This window comes from Lissotriton helveticus, chromosome 3_1 (genome assembly GCF_964261635.1).
Source record: "Lissotriton helveticus chromosome 3_1, aLisHel1.1, whole genome shotgun sequence".
NCBI lineage: Eukaryota > Metazoa > Chordata > Amphibia > Caudata > Salamandridae > Lissotriton > Lissotriton helveticus.
In genome coordinates this window covers 1,029,728,460-1,029,755,028 of record NC_136061.1, presented here as the reverse complement: position 1 = coordinate 1,029,755,028, position 26,569 = coordinate 1,029,728,460, and the positions used below count along the sequence as shown (strand labels likewise).

At 41.1% G+C, this 26,569-nt stretch overlaps 1 protein-coding gene across 2 annotated transcripts in view; it reads left to right on the top strand.

The window, feature by feature from the left end:
• Nucleotides 1-26,569, top strand: part of RAPGEF4 (Rap guanine nucleotide exchange factor 4) — a 980,403-nt gene that overhangs the window by 735,091 nt on the left and 218,743 nt on the right. For both annotated transcript variants that reach the window (XM_078681558.1, XM_078681557.1), the window contains 3 exons: nt 5,009-5,124; nt 8,568-8,656; nt 20,086-20,164. In XM_078681558.1, coding sequence (XP_078537684.1) covers nt 5,009-5,124; nt 8,568-8,656; nt 20,086-20,164 — 284 coding nt within the window. The remainder of the gene's footprint in view (nt 1-5,008; nt 5,125-8,567; nt 8,657-20,085; nt 20,165-26,569) is intronic.

Genomic DNA, 26,569 nt, shown 5'->3' with positions numbered 1-26,569 from the left:
TTTCTGTCGACAATGACTTCCTCAGTATACCTCACGGTGAAAGTTTCTTTTTTCAGTTCTGCACTGGTATATACTTAGGTGATATGACACCCTAGAGCAAACATGAGTCAAAAATGCTTGAACAAAGTAGGGTGATAGGCGCTACGTTGGACTAGTTCTGCCATTTTTGACAACTGCAAGTAGTTACAACTCAGTATTACTGTATTGGAAGTAGATAGTTTTGATATTCTCAACCCTAAAATATACAGCACTTTATACATCAGTACTGGCGCCTCAGGCTTGACCAGGAATATCCATATATGTTACAGCTGAATCCTTATTGAAAAGCACACCTGAGCTGAAAGGATTGAATCTGTGGGATGGATTCCTCGTGAACAAGTGTGATCGTAGACAAGCAAAGATAGGCCGTAAACTTGCCCACAAATCTGATGGAGGGTAGTGCAGCTCTCAGAGAACTTGAGTGTGGGGGGGGATGGGTGAATCAGAGTCTTTTCTCAGTTCAGCTGCCACCGTCTGCAACTGTTAGAGGATCTTCAATAGTGTCACTGGATACATTGCATATTGTGTGTTCCTAGAGTACGACCCCTTAAACCAGAGACACAGATTAATGGATCAATCTCCACAGCCACTTCAAGTGAATTTGAAGCTTGGCAGTGCTGCAAATTCTGTTGAAATCAAAGTCTAAAGCCTTTGTGGGTAGCACACTGTAGCAGTGCCCAGGTGATAGGTTGAGGCCAGCCGTCATCCTTTTCATAGTGCAATATTAGTTTTATTTGATTTCAGCTCCAATCCATTCTGATATGTCTGAATGGGAAATGGTGATTCCATCCAAGCACCCATGAAATGTAGTGATGGCCCTGTCTATGTCCTTAGGAAATAGTGCAAGTATTTGCTTGCCTTGATGGCATGAGGCTCGCTCACATCATACCTCTGGATGATGTCCACATTGGCATATTTGTGATTTTTTGAGAAGTAAGAGAATGCTCGATTCGAAATTACAGTTAAAAGGAAATGAAATACACAAAGAAGTTGGCCATTGTGGATGTGTTGGGTCAAAAGCAAATAACCAAGTTCACACAATGTAACATACCCTTCAGGCAACATTCTAATGCCAATGTTTGAAACTCAAATCTGCTCATAGGTTTTATGACGTCTAACCTTCAGGTATTACACCACCACGTTAGACTGTGGCTGTTGAGAACAGTAGTGAAAATTAGATTTGATTATTTAATTGATATTGGGTGTGTATCTGCAATAATCAACAAACACTCAACGTAGCTATTTGATAAGTCTGCACTAAAAATGGATATGTCACCCACATATACCAGAAAAGTGACTGTACTGTGGGCATAGCGAAAAGAGGTAATGACATCCAGGAACTTGATGACTAATATGAAATCCTCTGTGTAATGTTCAAGAAGGGCTGTGGAAAGCAGGGCACGAGGGCAGCCTTGTCAGGTGCCATATTTAGAGGAAAGGGTAGGCAACACGAATTAATCAATGCTGAGAGCAGTAACTGGTTGATCAAAGACCATTTTGTTAGTCAGAATGAAATTAAATAGAAAATTAAAGTATTCCATAGCCTTCCTAAGAAAGCTTAATTGAACACAGTTGAACACCTCTCTGCATCAAGGAATTTGGCGAACAGTGGAATCATATGAGCGTCAGCAATGTATTAAAGTGATATAATCAGATATGTTTGGTCAACAGTGCTTCTTCTGGCAACTAAGTTACTTTGGTTGCCAGACTTAACTTCAAGATGATGTTTTTGATGTGGTGTGACAAAATGTTATCATGGATTCTGCTGTCTGCATCCAGCCGCAAATTTGGGTGATAAAGACGCAATGGACGTCGATTCACCAAAATGCCAGTTGTAGAGGAAGTGACATCAAATGCCCTTGCCCTCTGATTACATCACAGGAAGTGACATCACATAACCTCACTGTTGGCGGCATGAAAGGAAGTGATGTCATATGACCTTTTCCTCTCATGACATCACAGAAAGTGACATCACCAAAATAAAAAAGTACAATTAGTGCAAAATTAAACAATATTTTCGGGAATAATAAAACAAATTTCTTGCTAGACTAGGTGCAAGTCTATGCTACTTATTAAATATGTACTAACAGGGCTGCAGCCATGTCAGGTATGTAGCCAGCACACACCCAGGGTCAGCCATCATTTGCCCAAAGACCCACGGTATGTTGTCCAGTTAGAGCCCCCACTGTCCAAATACTGCCACAATACTGAATGGCTGTGACCCAGTGTGCAGGGTTCAGAAACTAGTAATACAAGTCAGCAAAAAAATGGTGTAGACCATGCAAAAAGAGGCACTGTCTCACAGGGGCCACCAGCTCTAACGTATGAATATTTGTTTGGCTGAGTAGACTAATTTCAGACACTTGTGGCATTGGCAAGCAGGAAATACTGTCTAGTCAGTAGTTAGTTGCTACTTCCTGTAGCAGAATTATTTTTTGTGTATGTGGGGTTTCAAACTGCAAGAGCAGTAATGAGGTTCTTAGTGTTTTACAGACTGGTGGACAGTTGGTAAAAGTATCAATTCTGTACTGATCTCTGAATTTACTTAGTCATGTTTTCCGGGAATGTAGGTCACCTTAGCCAGCAAACATATTGGATCCTGCCATGCATTATCAGCAAGTATTCTCGGTTCTTTAGCCCTTGAAAGGTTTCCTTCAAGAAAATATTTATTGGAATTTAATGAGTAAAAAAAAGAAAAAGTATTAAACAGAACAATAGTCACCATTTTCCACATACATGAGTTTAGGGTGAGTGGGAATGGTGGTATAGGCTGGGCCCTATCTGTATGGGAACATTCAGGAAGTAGAAATGGAAGTCAAGTGGGTGAATACAGGAGAAGTGGATAGCTACAGAGTGAGAGAGAAGACCCTTAGAGTGCAGAGGGTGAAGAGAACCTCATTGCCCCCTATCAACAATTAGAGAAAATGTTGAAAAGAAAATGCCTATCATATCTTGATCATGGGCAGCTTACCTTGGGGTTTTCTAGAAAGGTTTTATGAGCTATGGGACTCTTGCATATTTTGTGCGCAGGCATATTGGTCCTGGTGTGAAAATATGTATTTGGATGATAGGGAGAAGTAGTAATACGTTCTTTCACAAATTGCAGCACAAGTGGAAAAGATCAGAATGTGTAAGGACATCTCCATTGAGTGTGCCAATTCTATAAACGGTCAGCACAACTGTCAGATAACGCCTGTTTCTTCATTTGTATGTCTGAAACAGCAACAAGCCTGTGTTACAGTTCAGCAGACAACATATGATATGGACTGTAGCTATAAAATATTGTGTCACAACTCACTTGTCCTGATTCCTAAGTGGATCTTGTGACAACAGGAAACAAATGAGAGAAGAAAGTGAGTTTTTTCAGGTGGATTTTGTTGTTTATTCACGTGTGATTAATCTGGCACAACCGCTTTCCCCCTCTCACAGAAGAGGCTGAACGAAAGACTTATAATCCATTGCTTTGTTCATGTGTGTGGTGTTCAGTGCTGTCTTGTGAGGTCTTTACAGGCACTCAGGGTCAAATGTACGATCATTTAAAATAGCGATTCCAAATAGCAATCTTTTCTGAATCGCTATTTGGTAATTACTGTTCATAATGCATGAAGCTTTTCTTTTTATAATGCGATTCCTAGTGGGTTGCAAATCGACCTACCTCATGAATAGTAATTAGGGATGATGGCCTGCTCAGGTCAGCAGACCACCATGTCTGTGATTGCTTTTAAATGAAGCAATTTTTGTTTTTAAATGCAGCCCGTCTTCCTTAAAGGAAAATGGGACGTGTTAAAAAAAAAAATGTAAAGTGTAAGTTAATTTTTTATGTTTTTAAGAGTAAGCAGTGGTCTTATGGAGCACTGCCTACTCTTAAAAATGTTTTTTTCAACATTCAGAAAAGGGAAGGAAGGTGTTCCCGGGGGACACCTTCCCATTTGCAAATGGCTTACCACCTCATTTGAGTAGGTGGTACAAAAATGTATGTTTTGGACACACTCCTTCCAAATACCAAATTGCAAACTCAAACTGCGATTCTATAGAATCAAGCATTGTTATGGTTACAGACGCCCAGATTCTAATTGCTGGTGCACTGTGTATACATTTGCTAAGGTTGCTTACCTTTGATATATAGGTAAAGAGTCCGATCCCAGATGGCTTAAGAAATAGCCAAGGCCAGTGGAAGACTGAGACTAATGGTAGGATGAATATGGTTAAAGAAATATAGGTTGTGTTTCAATCACAGCGCACATCACTAATGAAAGCTAATAATCCAGAATCTCACTTAATGAAGATGGGTCAGAAAATTGCTATGAAAAGACAAGACGGCTTAAATCACACTTCATCTCACTAGTGTCTCAAGAGTTTTAGCATGCATGTTGATGAGATAAGGAGGGGCGAGTCATCCCCTCTTGTTTATGAAGGCAAGGAGCACAACATAGATGTGATCCAAGGAAGCAGATTGGATAGCGAGTGACATTGGACAGAGGTGCTACATCCATTACAGTAAAATATTTTTAAAAATCTGGGTAGACACCGAAGACTAATTGCAGGTGTACAGACCAGACTGGTGACCTTTATGTACCACTTTAGACAGTTTTACACTAGGGTGCATGCTGGCCATTGATAGGGTAAAATAAGCCTTGATGCTTTTACGTTACAGATATTGTATTCATAGTTATGGGACTTCTAGGCCCATCATAAACTTCTTTCTAGTACAGCTCGTTTACATAAATGGGTGGTCCACTAGCTAAGATCTGTAAATAACTTTCGATTGAAACAAATGTATTTTGAATTAAAATTTAACAAATTGCATAACGAGCTTTGACATCCCACAACTAGTGGAGATTTCAGCTATGTTAAATAGTTAAAAGGAAGATAGAATATTTTAATGATTGTTTTTAGGAGTCAGTCAGACAAAGACTGAATCTTAGTCCATACTTCCACATTGTGATCTTGTTGTGCTCTTGTGTTACAGGATGTTGAAGCAAACACAGTAAGACTGAAGGAACATGACCAAGATGTCTTGGTGCTGGAGAAGATCTCTGCCGCATCCCGAGCTTCGAATCAAGGGAGTTCGCAGTCTCAGTATAAGTACGCTCTTCTCTTCTCTACACGTGTAAAGATCTTCTCTGATCTTTACACGTGTCTTTTCCCGTCATGCAACAGTTTCTTTTCATTTGCTTATCTTTGGGGTTAAATACCAATGAACAGAGACAACAAAACAGCGGTGACTCATCTAGGGGAGTACTTCCTTCACTTTTTCCCTTTTTCTCTTCTGACTACTGGATACCAGGTAGATGGAAAACTGGATTATTAAATAGCCCTGACATTGTGAAATAGATAAAACATTCAAATCAAAGGCACTGCTGTAGGATTATGACTACTACATGGAAGACATCTCTCAGTACTCCCCACAAACCTCTCATTCAACAAGTAGATACTGTTGTAAAATGAGGATTACGATAAAGACAATTTAATTTTTATAGTATTCTCAAGACAGGTGCAAACATCTACCAACCTCTACCTGCAGTTCCTTCTGTACATTGTGCTGCATAATATCATCAACTTAAAGGGACCCTGTTTAGAATTTGAACGAGAATATCTACTCCAGAACCTCTTCAACCAGGCATTTGTTCATACGATGGCTGCGGTATTATAAGGAATGCTTGAGGTATGCAAGTCATGTAATTTAGGCTTCCGTAAAGATGCATTGCTGAAGGTTTAGACATTGGTGATCAATCCTATTCAATAAATGCTACTCCATGTATTACGTACTCCTTATGGAACTCTGAAGTAGGCTTAGCCAACGTCTTAAGATGATGGCACTAATGTGTGACAGTAACATCAAGTAGTCAGAAATAGTAAAGTGAGTTTAGTGAGATTAGTGGTTGTGTGTTAATGGTGTTATTACCCGACCTATTATTGGGTTTTACTGACCTTTAATTACCCTTTCCAGCATTATGTGACTTAGACCAATATATGTGGGGCAAGCAAATAACTGAGATTAACTCCTTTTTAAAGCATATTAACTAGTGTAAGAATGCAAAGGCTCTTAAATAGCAGAGTTTCGTTACAAAATACATACAACCAATAATTCCCGGTAGTCTACATAAAGGCAAGCTATTTATACCCTCCAAGGGGGCTCAGAAGTTCAGGCTTGCCGTTTGCAGGACACTGAAATATGGTGGGTCCTGATTTTCTACTTTATGAGATGCAGATACAAGCATTCATTTGGAAATGGCAATAGTTTTTTTTGCCAGAAGTCAAACGTTTTTAGAACTGCTTGTTGCAACCCAAAAACCAGATACATTCAACTGTAAATATAAATATCAACCTTTATAGGAGTTTGCGAACTTTAATGCTGGCTTCTTACTTTTACCTTTACTTCCTTTCTTCGGACACATACAACAAAATCCCTTTAGCCAATGCCTGCTCTGAGAGAGGTGATCCCTTCAGAAAGGATATCACTATTTCTACTTTCATGGAGCCATCATATGTTGATTGTCATCTCGGCCAAGGATGTCAACTGATGGACCACGAGTTTGCGTCCTTAACAGCTGCTTAGGGTATTCAATGGGATACATTGACATACAATTAATCCTAAATAGCAGGCATTTACATCATTAATGGCTATCCTGAAAATCCGGTATAGTCTCTATCTAATTCTCTGTTGAACAACAATCTAAATAATAGCTTATTTTGCGAGAAATCTCGATAAAAACAGCCTCACTGAAATACATTTGAATCAAAACAGGCTCCAAACCAGGCTGCCTCTGCCATCACTACTGCAGGTTGTGGAATAAACTGCTTTTTGGTGGGATTGAAGGGGGAGTCCTTTTTTAAGGAACTGAGAGCTCCAGAGGGTAAAAGAATGTCTTTCCTCTCAAAGGCGTTTGGTTTTACAATTACTAGTAGTCCCATGATGTATGCTTTAGATCCATCACAATCATCGAACACAGAGTCTCAATGGTGGAACCCTATCTTCAGGCTTGAAACGGAAACATAGACTTGCCTGTACTCATCCTGACAAAGTATGTGTTTGCTACTGAGCAGTACTGGTACTCTCCCTTTAAAAGTATTACAATCCTCCTGAAAAGTGCGGGTACTTTCCCTATCAAATTAAGATGTTCAGGTACTCAATCCCTGACAGTACCTGTCCATTTATAGCCATGGCTATCTCCATTTCAGTTGGATCAGTCACTGTAAGAACTTTAAGATGTTCTGTAAATGTTTTGTGGAATGTTTAATATGAATCACTGACAAAATAAAGGGGTGTTTTATGCTACAATTGGTGACAGGCTCATACTGTTATTTGGAGACTATAGGGTCTATCTCCTTATTTAGTCAGTCACATGTAGCACTATACATCTATTTTAATTACAGGTAGGAAGAGCGGTTATATGCAGCTGTGTAGTTTAGCCTCCCAATTGTGGCGCATCACTACTCATGCCTGTCAGTCTCCCATTGATAAAATGGGAGCTGTAACAACCAAAACGACACTCAGAACAGTTCTTACATTAGGATAAGGTTTACATTCTGGTCAATAGTGTGCTGAGCAATGTTCTGCTTGCAGTTGAAAAAGCACCAAATAACCTTTCAATTACGGTATATGTTCCACAATGTTTTGCCCTATTGAGGCCCTTTAATGTCCATTGGTGATACTGACTTATAATGTCATAATTTCATTGGCGATACTGACTTGTAATGCGGTGTCTTTTACGTGATCCATAACCATTCGCTTACATTTAGTTCTAATTTAGGAAGTGGTGTCTTATGACAAAATATGGCTGCTCTGCTATTTGTGTCTTTTCAAGACAATTATCCCACAGTAATATTCTTGAGGGAGAAAGAGTCTTGTAACATCTTACACATTTAGTTGCACAAGGGACACATTTTAACATACTCATGATGCTGGCACCTCTTAATAAGCACCCTTCGTACTGGCTGATTATGTGGTAATGGCTATCTTTTATTTAGAGACAAATCATTGTAGTAAAAATAAGCAAACAAAAAATAAAACTGTAATAATATTACGACCAAATTTTTAATTTGTGTAAAGAAAGCGGGGATAATTCTGTTGTATAACGGAACAAACCAGGGAAATACTCTAAATGCCTTTACCAAGCATTTATTACCCCACATTTTTTAATTACATATGCTTTTATAACATATGCCTTTACCATGCATTGTTTATGTATATTATGTAAATATTTATATACATAAACAATGTATTTGTGGAGAGAGGCCCCCCACACCCCAAACTTTCCTTAAATGTGTGGTAAAGGCATACGCTGTTGCGTTTTAAAAACATATGTGGTAAAAATGCGTGGTAAAGGTACCAAGTGGTAAAAACCTCATTGTTAAGGCTGTTTCTCGAATAATTCTTACATAAACATCTAAGCTAGACCTCAGTGTTTTACTTCCACTGGGAATAAACCAAATGTAGAATTTTCCTTATTGTATTATTTGTGTTCTGTTAAGTAATTTATTTCTTTTAAAAAAACTAAATTGTGCATTTTCTCTCCCCTCCCTAGATACACTGTGATGTCTGGAACGCCAGAGAAGCTTTTAGAGCACTTTTTAGAAACTATGCGACTTGAAACCAGTTTAAATGAAGCAACAGGTAGTGATGCATTGCAATACTTATTTTGTTTCCTACTTTAAAAAAAAAAAGAATATTAGCAATGTAAAAATGTATGTTGTGGGGTTTATACAAGTTTAGAGAACCCTCCAACTCTAAAATCTGCTAGCCCCGGTTAGCAGAAATGTAAAGGCAGGACCATCTCTTGATAGTTTCAGAACAGATGGCCAGTCTGAGAAACATAAGCAGCCCTGGTTAAAATGTTCGAATCAGCCTGCTTCATTCGCACCTCTCTTTCTCTCTTTCCATCGAGTTATTCTCTGTCTCACTCCTTCTTTATCTGATTCCTTTCTAATTCCTCCCTCACTAACATCTCTCCTGAAGTCACAGATGTCCCTGCTGCAGTTAACCTCAGGTAGTTTGACAGAGGCACAAGCTGCAGTCCTTGGCCTTCACAAAATGGCCTCCAATGATTCCAGCCCTCTGGGGAAATATCCAACAGAATAAATGACCAACCCAGCCATGCAGATGGTGTATCTGCAGACATTGCAATCTCACAGTGTGATGAGGTACTGTGCACTAAAACCAACTAAGTATGTCAGAGAGCACAAGTTGCTAGGACGTATTTAGGAGACTTACAGTTTCACCCTCTTTTGAGTAGTTTTGTTTCTGGAACGAATGCACTTGCCTCTTTTCAGCAAATGTTCTTAATTCTTTCTGAGATTAAAATGCATCCTGGTTCGACTGCTATATTTCACTGGGCACTTTCACAATCTTAGCTTTTTCAAAGTTAATTAAGAAAGGGAAGGAGGCAACAGTACATGCTCACAAATTTCGCACATCTGCAAATATGTTACCCAATTATTTATAAATTAAAACTTCATTTGACAAGACTATCCATATTTAACCATATAGTTTCTTTCCTGTAATTCATATATATTAAGGATGTTTCCTAACTGAGAGATTACTTTCCCGAGGAGGCGAACAATTGGATGAGTTCATGAGATATTGTCAGCAATAAATGAACATTTAGCAACATACCAAAATGCTTTAAGAATATGCAAACATCATGAATTCAAAAGAGATGAGCCTGATTACAAGTTGTATATAATTTATAAATTGACTAATTTCTTTGACCTCAATGCTATTCTTTTTTAGATATATTTTGGATATCTTTGTGTATTTTAGGATTGGCATACACTAGATTTTATAGATACACTAGAGTACTGCACGGACTTGTGTGGCTCAGTTAAGCACCTAAAAAAGATGCTGAACTGTATCCCAGCCACTGTTATGGCTGTTGCCAAGCAAACGTTATGGTTTGTTGTGCAAACCAGTGCCCCTTTAACAAGCCTTGAAAATAAAATTGCCTCATCACATGGTTTGTGTAACAGTCAGATTGCATACTCACCATTGAATTCATCCTCCATCTCATGAGGAAATGTGGTGCAAAATCCCAAAAGTTTGCCATTTTGTCCAACGGGGTTTGAAAATGACCAAGATTTGTTTTTGTGGTGAACCATATGGTGTAGACTGTAGTGTAAGAGGAGTTTAGAAATGTTCTTTTAAAGGAACAATTGGATTGCCTGTCTCCTACTGAGAGACTCACCTCACACACAAGGGCTGTTACATGGAAGTTGAGTCTACGAAGAAAGAAGAATACTGGTTACTAATCAGAACTTTACCCATGGCTGAGGTAATTGCTGGACATGGTTAATACTTCGTAATCCAAGTTTTTCAACTTGAAAATGAGATATAAGATATCAAATTCAGCGTCTTGTTTTTTTTACTGGTCTTTTTGGCCTGACAAATGTTAGCAAATTTGACCTTCTGAACTATTCCAGGAGAAAACAGGTGGGCACTAAAGAGGCTCCACTCGGTGTTTGTGGCCACGGGAAGTGAAGTGTTCGAGGAAACGTCGTGACTAAATGCAGACCATGTCGGTGGGGGAAGGGAGCATCCGTGAGGGAATCCATGCTTTGTTGGTGGGTAGCTCTGTACGACACTAACTTCTTCTGCTTCTGTGTGAGCTTCTGTGTGAGCACACCACACGATTACGTTGAAGAGGTAAAGCGGCAGCTGTTACACAAACAAACTTGTTGCATCCACTGTGGTCGATGAGATGCGCTGATCACAGGGCGATGTACACACACAACCCTCTCTAGGTCTGAGTTCGAACCACGGGGTTGATAGTGCCATTATTTGTAGTAGCTGCGGAGGTTTGATTTTTGATACTAAGAGCAAATGTGCTCTTTTGCCTGTTTTTTTATGGGGCAGTTGGGGAACCTCTCCTCATGAACTTGTTTCTATAAGAAGAAAATCCCTATGGATTCTTCCATAGATGCATGTGATTCTGATCATACAGTGCATAGGTTCAGGATACAACAGCATTGGCACATTGGGCGGTGCCGGGGAAGGGGGGTCATAGCCTGTTCAAAGACATTTGCAATACTAGGGAATCTGCAGTGACTGTAATTCAACTGATGCTCATGAAAAGCGATATGATAACATCTGGTCGAGTTCATGCAATATGGAAAGTGGCTTTCTGTTGTTAATTCCGCAGATGCTCACTGAGGAGGGGAGTACCGACAAAAGCTTGAAAGGCAGCAACCCGCAGTAAGTGGTATAGGGAGGGCGAGCGAGCTGAAGCAAAATAAAAAGTAGTGCACCAAACGTGCATAATTTGTGAAGTGACCTGATCCATGTAACTGGGTCAGTCGCCAGGGTGGAAACAAACAGGCCAAATGCGAGACAAAGACATCAAAGCCACCATAGAAGAGGAAGATATTACGAGGGGCACCACCAGGAGCCATTTACAAGTGGTGGGTGTGGCCTAACCCAACAGAGAGACTACCCCATGCCTCGCAGAGCAGCGCATGCGTGCTGCTAGACTCAACCTAATGTTTAGCAAAGCGCTCAATTGAGGTATTTCATAATAGAGGTGTAGCTGGTTAGGTACACATTTACTATGCTCTCTTAATCCAAAATATGGATTTTTTTGGGGTAGTGTATTGATGAAGTACACTCCTGCAGTTCTGGGCGGACTCTAAACAGGAATTAATCAATATGCTGGGAGATGTTAAGCTGTGGTTAGCGGAAGTATGATGTTATGGTGCAGTGCGCAATTGTATGTGGGAGAAAATATATGTCTATGAATCAGCTTCGTTTGTAGCATAGTTCATTTACATGTTCCTGGGCTGGATAGCATGCTACAACTGGCAACAAGTAGTAGATACATGCCAGAGAACAACAAGACTGCTCTCCCTGAGAGTTTGCAGCGGTATAGCAGAGCAAACTGCTTGTGCTTGCTACGTGTGCCTCAAATCACTGCAAAGCAGTCTACAACAGGTACATGTTGAATCAAAGCCATGCTCCAGCATGTACATGGCCTCAAAAGGAATTTAAGGCCCTTCAGAGAAGCATATTCAAAACACCCATGAAGAAATCACCAATGAGGTTGCTGGCAAAGATGCTGCTCTGCACCCTGAGCACAGAGCAATCTTTAGATGAAGTAAAGACAATGTCAGGGACAACTAAGTGCGAGAAACAGAAACCCACTCACCGTCAAGGAAAAAATAAAACTATCTACGACCTCTAATCGGACGTGGCGACCCAGGCTCAAGCAACAGGTGTGTTGCTTGTAGAGGTTGCCAGTCCCACTTAACAGCACACGCTCTCAATGGCGGAAGGAGGGAGCTCGAGGTACAATGCTGCTGTGTTTCTGAAACCACCACCGCAATTCGGCACGGCTAAGAGACAAAATAGGCGCCAGGTGGGCTGTATGGATTGAAATGTACAAAGACTTAATAGATCCACTAGAAGAAGACGACGACAAGAAACTCATTTTATATTTGAAAAACCTTGTAGGTGAGAGAGAGAAAGAAGTGCTAAAGAAAATCTCACAAACTGATGCAACATCGTACTGACAGATAAAGTTGTGGGAAGCCAAGTTCAATCCCATGCCAAATGTCGTCTATGAAAGATACATCTTCAACCAAGCATGACGACAAGCTGGTGAAATTATGGATGAGTTTGATGAAAGACTTGACACACTTATGAAACACTGTAAGTTCTGTTACTTTCATGATAAAAAGACATGCGTCCCAGAATCATCAATGTTTGCCTCTCTGATTCCTTTATAAGACACATGCTGAGATACACACTCAGTCTAGAGGAGAAAATGCTGATGGCTGCAAGAGCAGAAGAATGAGCAGAACGACAAGCTGCTGACATGGAAGCAGGAATGGTGCATAATGAATCAGGGCTGACCGTGAAAAGCAAGCATAAGCACAAAACAGATGCATGTAAGTCGTGAAATTCTCAAAGAAAACAAAGCTGTGCTTCCAATGTGGATTTTCATGTCTCTATGAAGGTAAATGTCCCACTATCAGGCAAGTTTGCAAAGACTGTGGGAAAGAGCACCATTGTATAACAGTGTGCTGAGCCAAAGAGGAATCAAGTGCGCTACTGCAGAAACAAAATGAATATCAGAACGTTCCAGAAGCACTCCATGCCCACAAAGCAAAACACCAACATCAGCTACAACAAATATAAACCAAGCAAAGTTGATCGTCAAATTCATCGTACAAATGTTCTTCAATGTCGTGATCAAGCACCAATGAAGATGACGGATGTGCGCTGATGATGTCTACCGAAGACGGCATGCACACGTTGAGCTAGTTGCTTGTAAAGAAGAAAGAAAGTCAAAGAAAACACACTAAACATATCAGAAAACTTCATTTGGACACTGTCCCAAAATCACATTGAAACCAAATAGTTACCCATTAACCGTCATTATAGACAGTAGTGCATCGATTAATATGACTGTGGAAAGGTTTAACAGCCTGTCCCTGTGCCAAGACTCATCCCTTCAGACAAGGAGACATATACTTGGCCTGCTTCCAAACCGTTACAAAGTCATGGGTCATTCACAGCGACCGTGCGGGACAAAACGATGTCTATGCAAGCCATTATTCATGTTCTACAAGGAACTGCGACAAGTGCATGTTTTTTCTCAGCTTTGCCACCTCTTCTGATATGGGGTTGATATCCCTCAATGACAACATTCGTGTTCAGTCTGAAATTATGTACTAGTTTATGTTGTTGTTTCATGGCTTAGGACGACTTAAGAAAATGAAAGTGCAGCTGCATTTTAGCTGTTGCATATTAACTGTTGCCCAGCGGCACCATAGAGTTACTTTCCATTTACAAGGAGCTGTAGAGAAAGAGTTCAAAATGATGCTAAAACATGACATCATAGAACACTCCACAGGCCCTGCGCCATGGTTTTTGCCCATAGTTGTAGTATCAAAAAAGGACAGTAGTGGAGCAGTGTGCATTTGTTTTAATATGCACCAGGCAAATGAACGGGAGAGAGACCCTGGTCCTCACATAGTGGACATTATCATGCAGTTAAACAAACCCAAAGTCTTTTACTGTCTTGACTTGAATAAAGGATACCATTAATCTGAGCTATAAGAGAATTGTAGGTACATTGCTACTTTTTCAAAGAATTTCTTGGCTGACTCAATGTAAAACATCAAAGGAGAACACCTCTCTGGCCCCAAGTCAATGATGTCGTTGAGCGATTCATTGGCACCCTCAAGAAGGTGTTTCAGCTAGCATCAATGGAAGGAATCGATCCGAACCAAGCCCTGTGTCAGGTCCTCCGGGCCTATCGATCAACTCCTCACTCCACGACCAGTATGAGTCCAGCCACCTTGCTTTTTGGGAGAACCATCAGAACAAAACTACCTCAATGGACATCAGTTTGATCAGTAAATGTGGATAAGATTCATATCATCAATGCTACTCAGAAAAGCAAAATGAAAACATCAGTGGTGTCTCCTCCGCTATGGCTGAGGAGCGTTGCCTGACAAGAAAAATAAAAATGACAATAACGTTATTATCATTTTATTTTTCTTTATTGGCTATGTAAAGCTGGTGCGGGCAGGACGGGGCTTCGCTTCCCACAGAGCAGGGGAAGGAGTGGTGGCAATCTCCTAAGTGCGCCTGAGGGTTTGGCCGGCCATCTCATGTGTTGTACACTCCCATGGAGAACAGGCCCAGCCTCCAATTCCATGGCTGAGAGCTGAACCACGGCGTTCAGACCAATCACAACACTGCATTGCAGCTTTGTGATTGGTCAGAGGAGTCAGGAGCCTGGGTGCTTCCTGGTTCATCAACCTGAAGAGGACGAGGACGGAGGAAAGCAGCCGCCGGGAAGGTAAGTGTTTTCTTTTCCTTTGCTCCTTTGACCCTCTGCCCCTTTTCTTTTTCACCCCTCCCCCCCTCTTTCTTCCGCCCCACCACTACCACCCGGTAGCAACAGCTCCTGTAAAACATATGCCTATAAGTGCTGGCATACCCAGAAAAAAGTCTTTGACAAAGGAGACTGGGTTGTGGTTAAACAGAGACAGAAACAGAAAATAGACACTCCATTTGACACTGAACTTTTGCTGGTAATAGCGCGCAAAGGACACATTGTGACAGCACATCGTCCCAGAAAGTACATCAAACAGGACACATCACACTTTAAACACCTACCACAACAGTTGTCAAATCCTAAGATTATATGTGAGGCGATCCTGCTCACAAGTCTCGTGATCGTCTGAGTCTGTACTACCGGTACCTAATCAGGGTGGACTTTGTTCATCTCAAGTCACCCGAGCCAGCAGACAAGTGAGAGTACCTCCCCGACTAATTGAGGAGATGTGATTTCTTAATGATATCTGTCACTTTCTGTTTAACAAAGGGGAAGATGTACTGTATTTATGATATATGCGCTAGGACCCTTGATGTCTGGGTGAACTCTATACAGGAACTATGTAATACGTTGGGAGATGTTAAGGTGTGGTAGGTGGAAGTATGACGCTATTGTGCAGTGCATGATGGTATGTTAGAGAATGAAGACATTTAAGAGTAAGCTCCGTGTGTGGTGTAGTTCATTTACATGCTCTAGGGCTGGGGAAGATGCTACACTATATTTAACTCATAAGGGCAATTCAAATGACAAAATGCACGTTTGAAAGAAAATCATTGTTAAGAAAAAATAGGACAATTTTCGTCATTGGCAGCATACTTTAATTTAACAATCCGCTCCGATTATTGTTACCAAAATCATTGGCTCAGTGTTTCTGTCAACCATAATGTTGTCTTCAGAAATAACAGCAGTGCTGGAAAAGTGGGGGGATCAAGCCTTATCTCCGATTGATCAGCTGTTTTTCAGTCAGATCATGAATTTAGGCCAGTCCCAGTAAAAGGTGTTGGCTGTTTCGCGAAGCAATGTGCTGACACCTTGTCACAATTGTTGGTGCCCAGACTTTGTGTGCTCTGCATTCAGGGGAACAACATGCAGGGCATGAGGGAGGCCTTTTAAATCAGTTTGAGCTAGGCCCAACACAAATGCCTCACTTAAAGGGACATGAGCACTCCTTTTGATCATGCTTTATTCTTCGTGGGAGCTAGCTGGAGCTTAACACCTTGATGCCAGTGCCGTCCAGGAAACAAAGACTTTCAACTTGTTTAGGAAACTGCCTCTTTTGACATAGTTAGCCCCAACCTTTTGCATGAGGCCTGTTGTGATTTCAAACTCTAAGTGCCCTGGGTCCCTGCTAACCAGGTTCCCAGTGCCAGTTCTCTTTCCTATACACTGTACCACAATTGGCACAACTTCAGCTACCTCTGTAAGTCCCTAGTAATTGGTACCCTTGGTACCTAGGGCATGGGTACTGAAGGGGATCCACTGGGGGTGCAGCATGATTTGTGAAACCTCTGGGACCCCTTGCCAAGACTATGCATACCGCAATAGCAGGCTGTGTGTTTTGGTGCGGAGAAATCCAAAGAGTCAACATGGCACACAGTCCTGTGTGCAATGCCCCCCATACACTGCATACGGCATAGATAAGTCACCCCTGCTGCAGGCCTTTAGCCCTAAGGCGTGGTGCACTATATCCTATGTGCGAGCATATCAGCATGAGCAGATATGTCCCTACAATGTCCAGTCTATTTTTGGATATTGTAAGTGCGCAGGGAAGCCATAAAGAGAACATGGGCTGGATACTTGTCAACACAAGTTTCCTAGCTCCATTTCTTTTGTTTAAATTTGTTTATTGGTTTTCATTTTTTATGATGTGCATCAGGCTGTACAGTTACATCACAATATAATCATTTGAATTCAATAATTCTCCTGAGCAGTTTTACATCTTAGTGTGATTCCATTAAAATATTAAACTGTGTACAATATAACATCACGAGTTTCCTAGCTCCATGATGGCTTCACTGATTTCTAAGGTGTTTGGTTCCAACCATCTTGTATTAATAAATCTTCACTGATCCCAGTGGTGGGTTTAATAATACAATTACACAGCAGACACTTTTAGAGGGTCCCTCGAAAAACCTAGCAATCACTGGTGTTGTCTCTGACTTGTTTTCACCAGTCTGCCATCACCAGATATGATTCTGACCTCATGGGGTGGGAGCCAATGCCCTCAGAGAACAGAGACAAACCAGGTCCTCCAGGACAGGATGGCCTTCCTTGGCAGGAAGCTTCAAAGGTGATGCCACCTTTGAAATACAGCCCAGGAACCTCCAGATAGTATGGCGGCCAAACCCCCTTTCCTGTTCGGCTTTTGGCGGGAGGAAAGGCAGTAAAATTAGGAGAAGGGTCTCCACTTAGCCTACATGACCCCTAAGGAGGGCAGGCGAGGTGAACCCCTCTTCTGAAATTTCACCATCTTGGGATGGTGGAGAAACAACCTATCAGGGCTAGGGTAGTGCCCCTTCCCACTGGAAGTGGTCACTAGAGGGTGTAGACACCCTAAATGTAGGTAGTCCATTGGCTACTACCTGTCTCCCCTTGTAGCACCCCTAAATTCAGTATTTAGGTGGCACCCCAAGACCTGAACATCAAATTCGATGAACAAGAGAAGTAAAAGGACAAAGAGGAGCTGCTGCCGGAAGACTGATGCCCTTCTGCAGAAGAAATTGGAGCTAACCCCTGCCTGCTGCGTGGAAGACTCCACAATTGTGGTATACTGTCTTGTCCTGCAACTATGAGGACTCCAAGTACCCCAGTTCTCCTCTAGCCTCCGATAAATCACCAAGAAGCTCCCTTGGAGTGAAGGTATCACTCCCTTGCAGACCGCAGGGACCAAGCCTGAGAAGTCCGATTTGTCGACTTGCTGCTCCCCGGTGACCTAGATGCGGCACCAAAGCAAGAAAAAGTACCACAGCTCCGGAGGGTCAGTTCTGTCTCCTCACCAAGTTTGGAGACACCAGGCCCTACCGGAGCCACGGCATACCATTACCTGGGGTACTGGGACCCCAACGGCAAGCACCGAGAAGAAGAGTCTACTCCGGACTCCAACAACACCAGAAACCTGCACCCATCGAAGGACTACATGACCCCTGAAAGCCACTTCCTGAGTGGCCCTGCTGTCCTGGGATTGCATCTCCAAGTTGCCTGCTCCTGACCACGAGGACCTCAAGACACACGGCGCCCAGCTGACCTATCTACTGTGCACCCGTCCCCAGTAACGATGAACCAGCTATGCACCCATGGGTCCCAGGCCCTTGCGACCTCCTCCCTCCAAGGAGAACCATCTGACTTACATGTAATTCCTACTGTGCAGTGTATTTTCAAGTGGCATCTTTCGTCTTTGCGCACCAGCTTCCAAGACACTCAGCACTCTGCTCCTGACCAAACCGGGACATTCCTGAACTTCTCATGCTGAAACTTTGGACCTGGGCCTGACATCGACCTAAAATGAGAAGGTGAACTTCAGGAAAGCATTTGCTGATTTTATATGTATTTCTCTGCTTTTTCCCGATTGCTATTAATGGTGCGTAATTGCGCACAAAAGTGACACATTTTCCAAACTTTGCAAAATCGTAACTTTGAAAGCACTTACCTTAAAACGTGTTCTTGGTGAAAAAAATATATAAAAATTGTTACTATTTTTATAAATTGGTATTGGATTTATTCTTGAGTGTGTGTACCATGTATTGCCTCTGTGAATACCACAAATGTTTAGCTCTACCCTCTGATAAGCCTAACTGCTTGCCCACACTACCACAAAAAGAGAATTAGAATTATCAGCCTTTACCTCTGTACACCATTTAGGAATCCACTGGACTCTCTGCACAGTGCACTTCGTTTTAGTACACTATATAAAGCCAACTTCCTACAGCTTGCTGTTGTATCTGAAGTGCTTAGGAGAGAAAAATTGATTTGGAGGTCTGTTTTTGGTTTTTGAAATCTCTCTATATATAAATGGTTATTAGTAAGAATGTCAGATGTATGTGTCTACAGGAATTATTTTGGGCCTGATATTCTAATTTAAAGGTGACATAGTGGTTACAGATTTCACACCAACTTTTTGTGACCTGTCTCTGATTTTGCAATGCTTCCTCTGTGCTAAGAGGTTACATTGCCAAATCTCCAGTCACAGGTGGGGTCATAGAATGATCTGCCAAATTAATATTGCTTAGGCAGATGTGTTATTTCTGTCATGCAAAATGGGTTTAATACCTACTTAAAGTCACATTGTGATCACAAACCTGTGATTTTGCAAATGGCTTTGCACATCTGGCCCTAATTTGTAGCCATTTATACAGCACTTACTAATAAGTGTTTATTGCTAATCAAAAGAACTAATTTTTGCAACTTTAGAATAACAAGAGATTAAATAAAAACTATAAAGTTATAAACTGTGCATTGCAGTTTGCCTGCACCTCCTTGATGCTGTTTCATAACTTACTGTGCTGTCTTATAATGATTGTAACTAAGTAACACAAGGATCTCTCCAACAAAAGCGGTAAGCCAATGAGCTTTCTACAAAAAATATGTATCTCCGACCGGCATCTTACAGTCTGTGGTTTTTAGCAGGTGCATTATCTCGCTATGCTTTTTTATGATATTCCAGACCTGTTACTAGACTACACACTGATCTCTCCCCCAATAAGTGCATTAATCACCAGTTATCTCACTGCTATTAAACCTTGGTACTTGCTGTATACACAAAGATCTCTGCAATAGATATGTGATATTTTGAAATGCAACCTCCTTGTGACCAACTAAGTAAGTCCAAAAAGAATTAAGGACCTTATTTATAGTTTGATAGGTGGGATACTCCATCAAAACATGGCGGATATCCTGCCATATTACACATGCATTATAAAATATAGCACTTCGAGGGAGTATCCATCCGCCAAACTAGAAATAAGGCCCTTACTATCTCATTTGTCCTCGTTGCCAATTTCTTTTGGACACAGACTTTAACAAAATAAATGAATAAGTCGACTGTAGGTTCCCACTTCTCATCACTCATGGCTTCACCTCCTTTCTGCTGCTTCCTTATGACCCCCAAAAATATGAGATCTCTGAGTACAGTTTTTTACCATTTCTAGCACTGAATATCAGCAAGATGTTGTCATTAATGATTTTTCTACCATTATTTTTCTCTTTTCAGATCCTGTTTTAGACGATTTTGTTATGATGCACTGTGTTTTTATGCCAAATAGTCAACTCTGCCCAGTTTTGATGGCACAATATCCTTTTCAGTTAAACGTGTGAAATATATGCGATATAATTAGCTCACTTGCAATTTCTATAGTTTCTCAGTTGTTATCCTTTCCCTCGTCCTTCCGATCTGCATTTGTGATTTTGAGAATGTGATGTATATTTGCCGTTGACCCTGTTCGGTGCTGTGGCCTTTTTTGGCTAGGTTTCCGCAACAGAAATAGAAAATACATATATATATTAGTCTATGAGCACTATTCAAAGAGCTGCTTTCAACAGGAGTGTGTAATATATGCATAACTAATTACTCTGTTAGTATTTTAGGTATTCCAATGTAAGTTTTAGCCATGGACGTAATTTATTGGTCACCAGGATTTGCAGCGGCAACCTCTGGCTTGCCCCTTGCTACCCCTGGCACTGTTTTTGTGACCCCTGGCCTCAGAGATGGCAAAATCAGTGCCTGTTACTCAGGAACAGCTCTTCCTAATGGACGCTGGTTGGATCTCCACTTGCCTGATTTCTGCCAATTTGTATTAATATTAGTGTAATAGAAAATGGAGTACATTAGCTGGAATATAACCCTATCAGGAAGCTAAGGTAAATAAGAAATGCTGTTAAATGTTTGTTGCATGTATGCTTGCGGTGAGAGTGCGTTTATGTGTGCGATAGTGTGTAAATTTGTTAGCAAGTTGCATGAGGTGATTAATTGTGCTTCAACTGTAAATTAGGTAGCAGTATTCATTCCACTAACTGGAGGGTGCATCCTCTAGCTCCTGTCCTGATGAAGACCTGGCTATATACATTTTTATTTTACAGGTCAAAACGTCAGCGCCTTGTATATGAATGCTTTGACTGCACTAAGTGAAGTATGCTACGCTTGTTGTCAATGAACAAATATACAAGTTCAGAGTTGCCATTTGAAACGTATTTCAATTATGCAGCCAGGCACTGATCTGAAGATCTTCGCGCTGTTTCCTCACTTTTCTCCATTGTTACAACTCACAAGCACAGCGTTATTTCACTCTCTTGTTTTATGTGGAGCACCTGTTTTTATTTCTGTCATCACATTGTCTAACGAAGATCCCTAAAATCGATAAAGTTGTATGATTTCTAGGGATTGATCACTGCACAAGGACACAGTGATGGCACCTGCAGAGACACCTGTGAAATGTTTAGAATTAGCCTGACAGACCCATTGCTGTTGTACATTTAATAGACCCACGCTCTGAGGAATATAGGGTTACCCAAATCTGCCTTATTCGGTGAAACTAATATGACTGTACACCCTGTCAGTCAGGCGTGTGTATAGTTAGTTGTAACGAAATCATTATGTACTGATGAAGAGCAATGATGCACTGTGCCTTTCTATTTCAGTGCTTCAGCCTTTTATGTACATTGTTGTAATTATACCAAACAATAAGCGGCTGCCCCATATACCAGAATTACCTACGTGATCAAAGTTATCTTAAACACTAAGGGCCAGATGTAGGTAATCCCAGATTACCGATTCTTAAATACCGAATCATACCGATTCGGTATTTAAGAACTGGCAATCGGGATGTAGGTAATTTAACCGAATTAATTTAACCAAATTAATTACCGAATCGGGATGATTGCGAATTCGGTAATTGCCATTCATTCCTATGGGCCTGGAGGCCCATAGGAATGAATGTCAATTACCGAATCGGTAAATACCGATTCGGTAATTGGGGGAAACATAGAAGGGTGGCAGGGTGTCACTTTGACACCCTGTTGTACCCCTCAATTGTGCATGGGTGCACATGTTGCAGACATACATGCCCTTAGGGCATGTATGTCTGCAACATGGCACTGTTTTAAAAGCAAAAAAAAAATGCTTTTGAAAGGGTTTTCATTATTTACCACCAACTTCTAGTTGGTGGTAAATAACAACTTCTTATACCCCTGTAGCACTGATTTAAGTGCTACCTACATGTCAAAATACAGATTCGGTCATTTTACAGAGTCGGTATTTTATCGAATCGGTAAAATTACCGAATCTGTATTTTAACATGCCCTTACATCCCAAAATCAAAATACCGCTAGGTAACGGCCGAAATCGTCCGTTACCGACCGGTATTTGCCTTCCTACATCTGGCCCTAAAGGCCCTAAAGGGTTGTTTGGGAACCAGATTGTCTGATTAAGAAGCCAGCAGCTGACTATGGGGCGAATTCAACCAAGTATCATGACCTGGAGGAGTAGCACTACAGTACTACTCGTTTACATACTATACATTAGTTTGTGTTTCGGCCTGAAACGCCTAACTCCCTATCAGTAAAAGTGCAGAAAGGGACAGTCATTTCTATTTTTACAATTTGCATGTGAACATTTCCAGATTATGCCCTTTTTAATCTAGATGTTTTGGACCAATTCAAAAGGGTATATCAGAGTACGTAAAAGAGTACTGCAGCAGTACTCGCCTAAGTACTCTTACATGCTTTTGTGAATTGTTTGAAACATCTAACTCCCTAGTAGTACAATTGAGAACAGGACACAGTCCTTTATATTTGCACTGATTTTATATGAATATTCCCTGAGTTTTCCATTTTAATCCTATTTGACATGTTTTGAGGTCAATTCACAAAGTCATGTCAGAGTAGGTAAAAAAGCAGCCCGAGAGTAATACTTCAGGAACTCATAAATGTCTTTGGTACTCAGCACCGTACTGATTGAAGGTTTCAAATACTTTACATTATACGAAAGTGATAAGGGCCACAACGTAAGAACATTTAATATATTTTTATATGTTTACAAAATGTGCTTAAATTTGACACGGTGTTACAAAATAAATGTGGGAGGGAGTAGAGGTGCGTTGGAATGCTGAATCAGACAAGCCTAGGAGCTATTTTACCTACGATATAATTACTTTACTGTGACACTGTTTTTGGTTCGTTGACTGCATTGCAATTCTAACATACTCATTAGGAGGTTATAGTGATGGCTTGTTTTACAAATACACCCGCTCCACAGATTCCGTCTTCCTGAGGCGCGAGCTTTTCATTCAGCGCTCCAACCCACTAGTACCATTCTGTATCTCTGGCAAGAAGGGCCTGTGAGTGCTTTGCGTACCCTTGGTGACGTTAATAAAGGGACCCGTCATTAGCGCAATTAAAAATGAGTAAATGTTCATTAAAAGTACTTACAGATTATTGGTTCCTGTGGTGAGCCACATCATACCTAGATAACATTTTATGAAATAATTACAGTGCGTGGAAGTACGCAGGAGGCGGACATGACGGCGGAATATTCAACTGTGTGAAATTTAAACAAAACATGTGATACTGTTGACTTTACAGGTGAGTGCGATTGAGAATGCTGGGGCTGAAAGTGACGATGCTCACCCCATAGAATATAATTGTTGTTACAGATGTATTCGATGGAAAAAATGTGAGCACATTTCTTGATGACTTTACAATTTTTCATAGCTCACTTACCGCCAGGTAGTCGAAAAACGATTGCATATGTGTAGCAGAAAAAAAAGATGTTTAATATCCCCGATGCCAGTCAAATTCCAAAATGGAATGTATTGGAATATTTACCCAAAAGATATTTGTTGCAGGCAAAAAGAACAAGCATTTACAATGCAATGGTTTCGCCTTTGGAAAAGTTAGAGCTATTGGCATTGTAAATGACAACATTTGTATTTATGTGTTGGTTTTGAAAACAGCTAAATAAATGGCATTGCATTTACATTGCCATTAGCTTAATCTCTCGCAAATGTGAGACCTATTGTACCCTACGGACGAGCTCAGCAGACAGCAATTACTACCACACACACACACCCAGAGCCACACACACACCCAGAGCCACACACACACCCAGAGCCACACACACACACACACACACACACACACACACACACAGAGCCACACACCCAGAGCCCCACACACACACACACACCCAGAGCCCCACACACACACACCCACACACACCCAGAGCCATATATATATATGTAAAGTAATTATCCAAATGTGGGCAATACAAGCACCTACGCTCAACAAGAGCTTTATCAAAGGGCTTGTTGGTGGTTGACCGTTTTGCATGAAGCACAAGAAATGTGCTTTATGGCTCACAGGCACTCATAAATGTCCTCTGAAGGGTAGACAGGCGCAAAGTTTCCTGGGAAGTAATGGAAGAGGAAAGGAAGAGAGGAAATGTCAGGATGAAGATTGAAGCGAGGGAAGGAAGAAAGGGTCAGGGAAGAATACAAAGAGGAGACGTGAATAGAGAAAGAATGAGGGTGAACACAGTGGTATAAACTTGGAACACCGCTAAGTATGGTGGCCAGATTTTGAGAAGCAAAAACTGGGACGCAAATACCAATACCATATTCAGAACAACAACAGATGCACTGTGTCCAAGGTAAAATTGCATGTATTGTCATTACTCTGCCATAAATATTTACTTGTATTCATGTTCAATAAACACATGAGCACAAACACAATCATAACCGTATAAATGTATTCCCATCAATATAAATAAAGTGGTAGTACCATATCATATACTACGTCCTTTAATCACGTTACCGGTTTGCTTTTTCGTATTTTCGGATCCTATCAGGCGGTGTTAGGACAGAAGGGGTGCGGATACCACATTATCAGGTCGAAAAGCTGGCACTATGGAGAGAGGTGGCGATGAGCCCCGGAATTAAAGTGAGCTGAAGGTCTAATTTTACAGATGATAGTGTTGGCAGGGTCTGTGGTATTTCAGAGTGCTGGTGAAGACACAGTGAGGGTTTATTTTTTATTCAGAGACCAACCGTTGTTCTTTTAGTGTGGGAGAGGTTAGATGGTGTTTGACAAGGTAATGGTCTTTGGGACATATAACAGTCAATGCTCCCATTATCGCATGCTATGTGCTGCACAGGGGATTACAGTATTGCAAATGTTACTGTGCGAGACTCAATTGTGCCTGCATCCTGTTCTTGGAGGTCCAGCAATGGGGCTCTAAAGCTTTCTCTGCTGGTGATTATTAAAGTGCTCATTCCCCACTGCCTTCTTCTTGGTACCCAGGTTCACACTTGTTTGTAACTAACTTTAAAGGTTCTCAAAAGACAACAAAGGAAAAACCAATGAAGACTTAAAATGAGTAGGAAAAAAGAAAACTTGAAAAGCCTACTTTTTTCATTAAGGAAACAATAATTCCTTCACGTTTTCCTGTTTTGCAAGAGAAGGCATGGAAACTCATTAAGATAAAGGAAGCAAGTTAACACATTCATCTTTCAGCAGTTTCCATAATAGTCACAAAGTCTGCTTGACCTATTAGTCACGGGCAATTAAGTTTACTGTGGCGTCCCCATGACAATCATGTGCTCCCATCATGTATCCTTTTTGGTATAGTTCACGACTATGTTAGGGAGGTCATTCCCTGCACAGACAAAACCATTGTCTCCCTCTCAGCCAATCATGCTCCCTAGTCTTCTGACAGTACAAGCGACACAATTAATGGTGCCTTGAGGGAAGCATTTCTGGGATGGTCATATTAATTAATATCTCTCACAGACCATAAGTGTTCAGCCATGTTGTCCATCTGTCAAGCAAGACATCTGAAAATGGGCCACCAAGAGCGGTGCACGAGAACGCTGAAGATCAATGGTCATGTTTTGTTGTTAGCACTTGTAAAAGACAACCTCTAATATTAATTCACCTCTGGAAGGGTTTGCCATTTTGTAACAATTTAAATGAAAATGTGCAATCAGTGGGTTACTGAGGGTATGGGAATTACTGGCAATAGGGTTGAAGCCCAAACTCCAGTATCTAATGGCCAAATGCTTTACATGATTTGTGATAGGGGCAGTGACTTAATTTGCTTTTTATTGCTCTATATAACCATCATATAAGTGCTCAAAACACAACATGTTTTTACCTCGGCTTGTATTATGTGTACCTTTGAGGCCAACTACAAGTCCATTCATGCCTCCTTCCCTTTAAAATGATTAACGATGGATGCACAGGCGTGGAATTCCGTACATCGAAGAGGAAAGCACAATAAAAATGAACAGTAGACAACTGATCACTCTCTCGAGGAATATGTCTAAAATGCCCACATCGGCCGTTATCTTCTATGGTAGCGCCCTGGAGTGTAATCAGATGCACAAACCCAAGGCTTTTCCACGTTTGGCATGATGTGACAAGATAACTCTGCTTGTAAACCAAGAATACCATCCACTTTGTTCTCTGTCAATTGCTGCATGATTTCAAGTGATTTGCTTTATCCTGTGGACTCGTTAGTACCACATGTTCCATGAAATGTTACACAAATAACGCACAGTCTTGGATATTCGGAACATAAATCAGCACTCTTCTATTACACACACCTAGCGCTAGGACACTCCTGGGTTAGCAGTTGAGCCTTATAACCTTTGATGAGTTACATTGGTCAATCCATCCTCAACACCGTTCAAGTGCCATTCAAC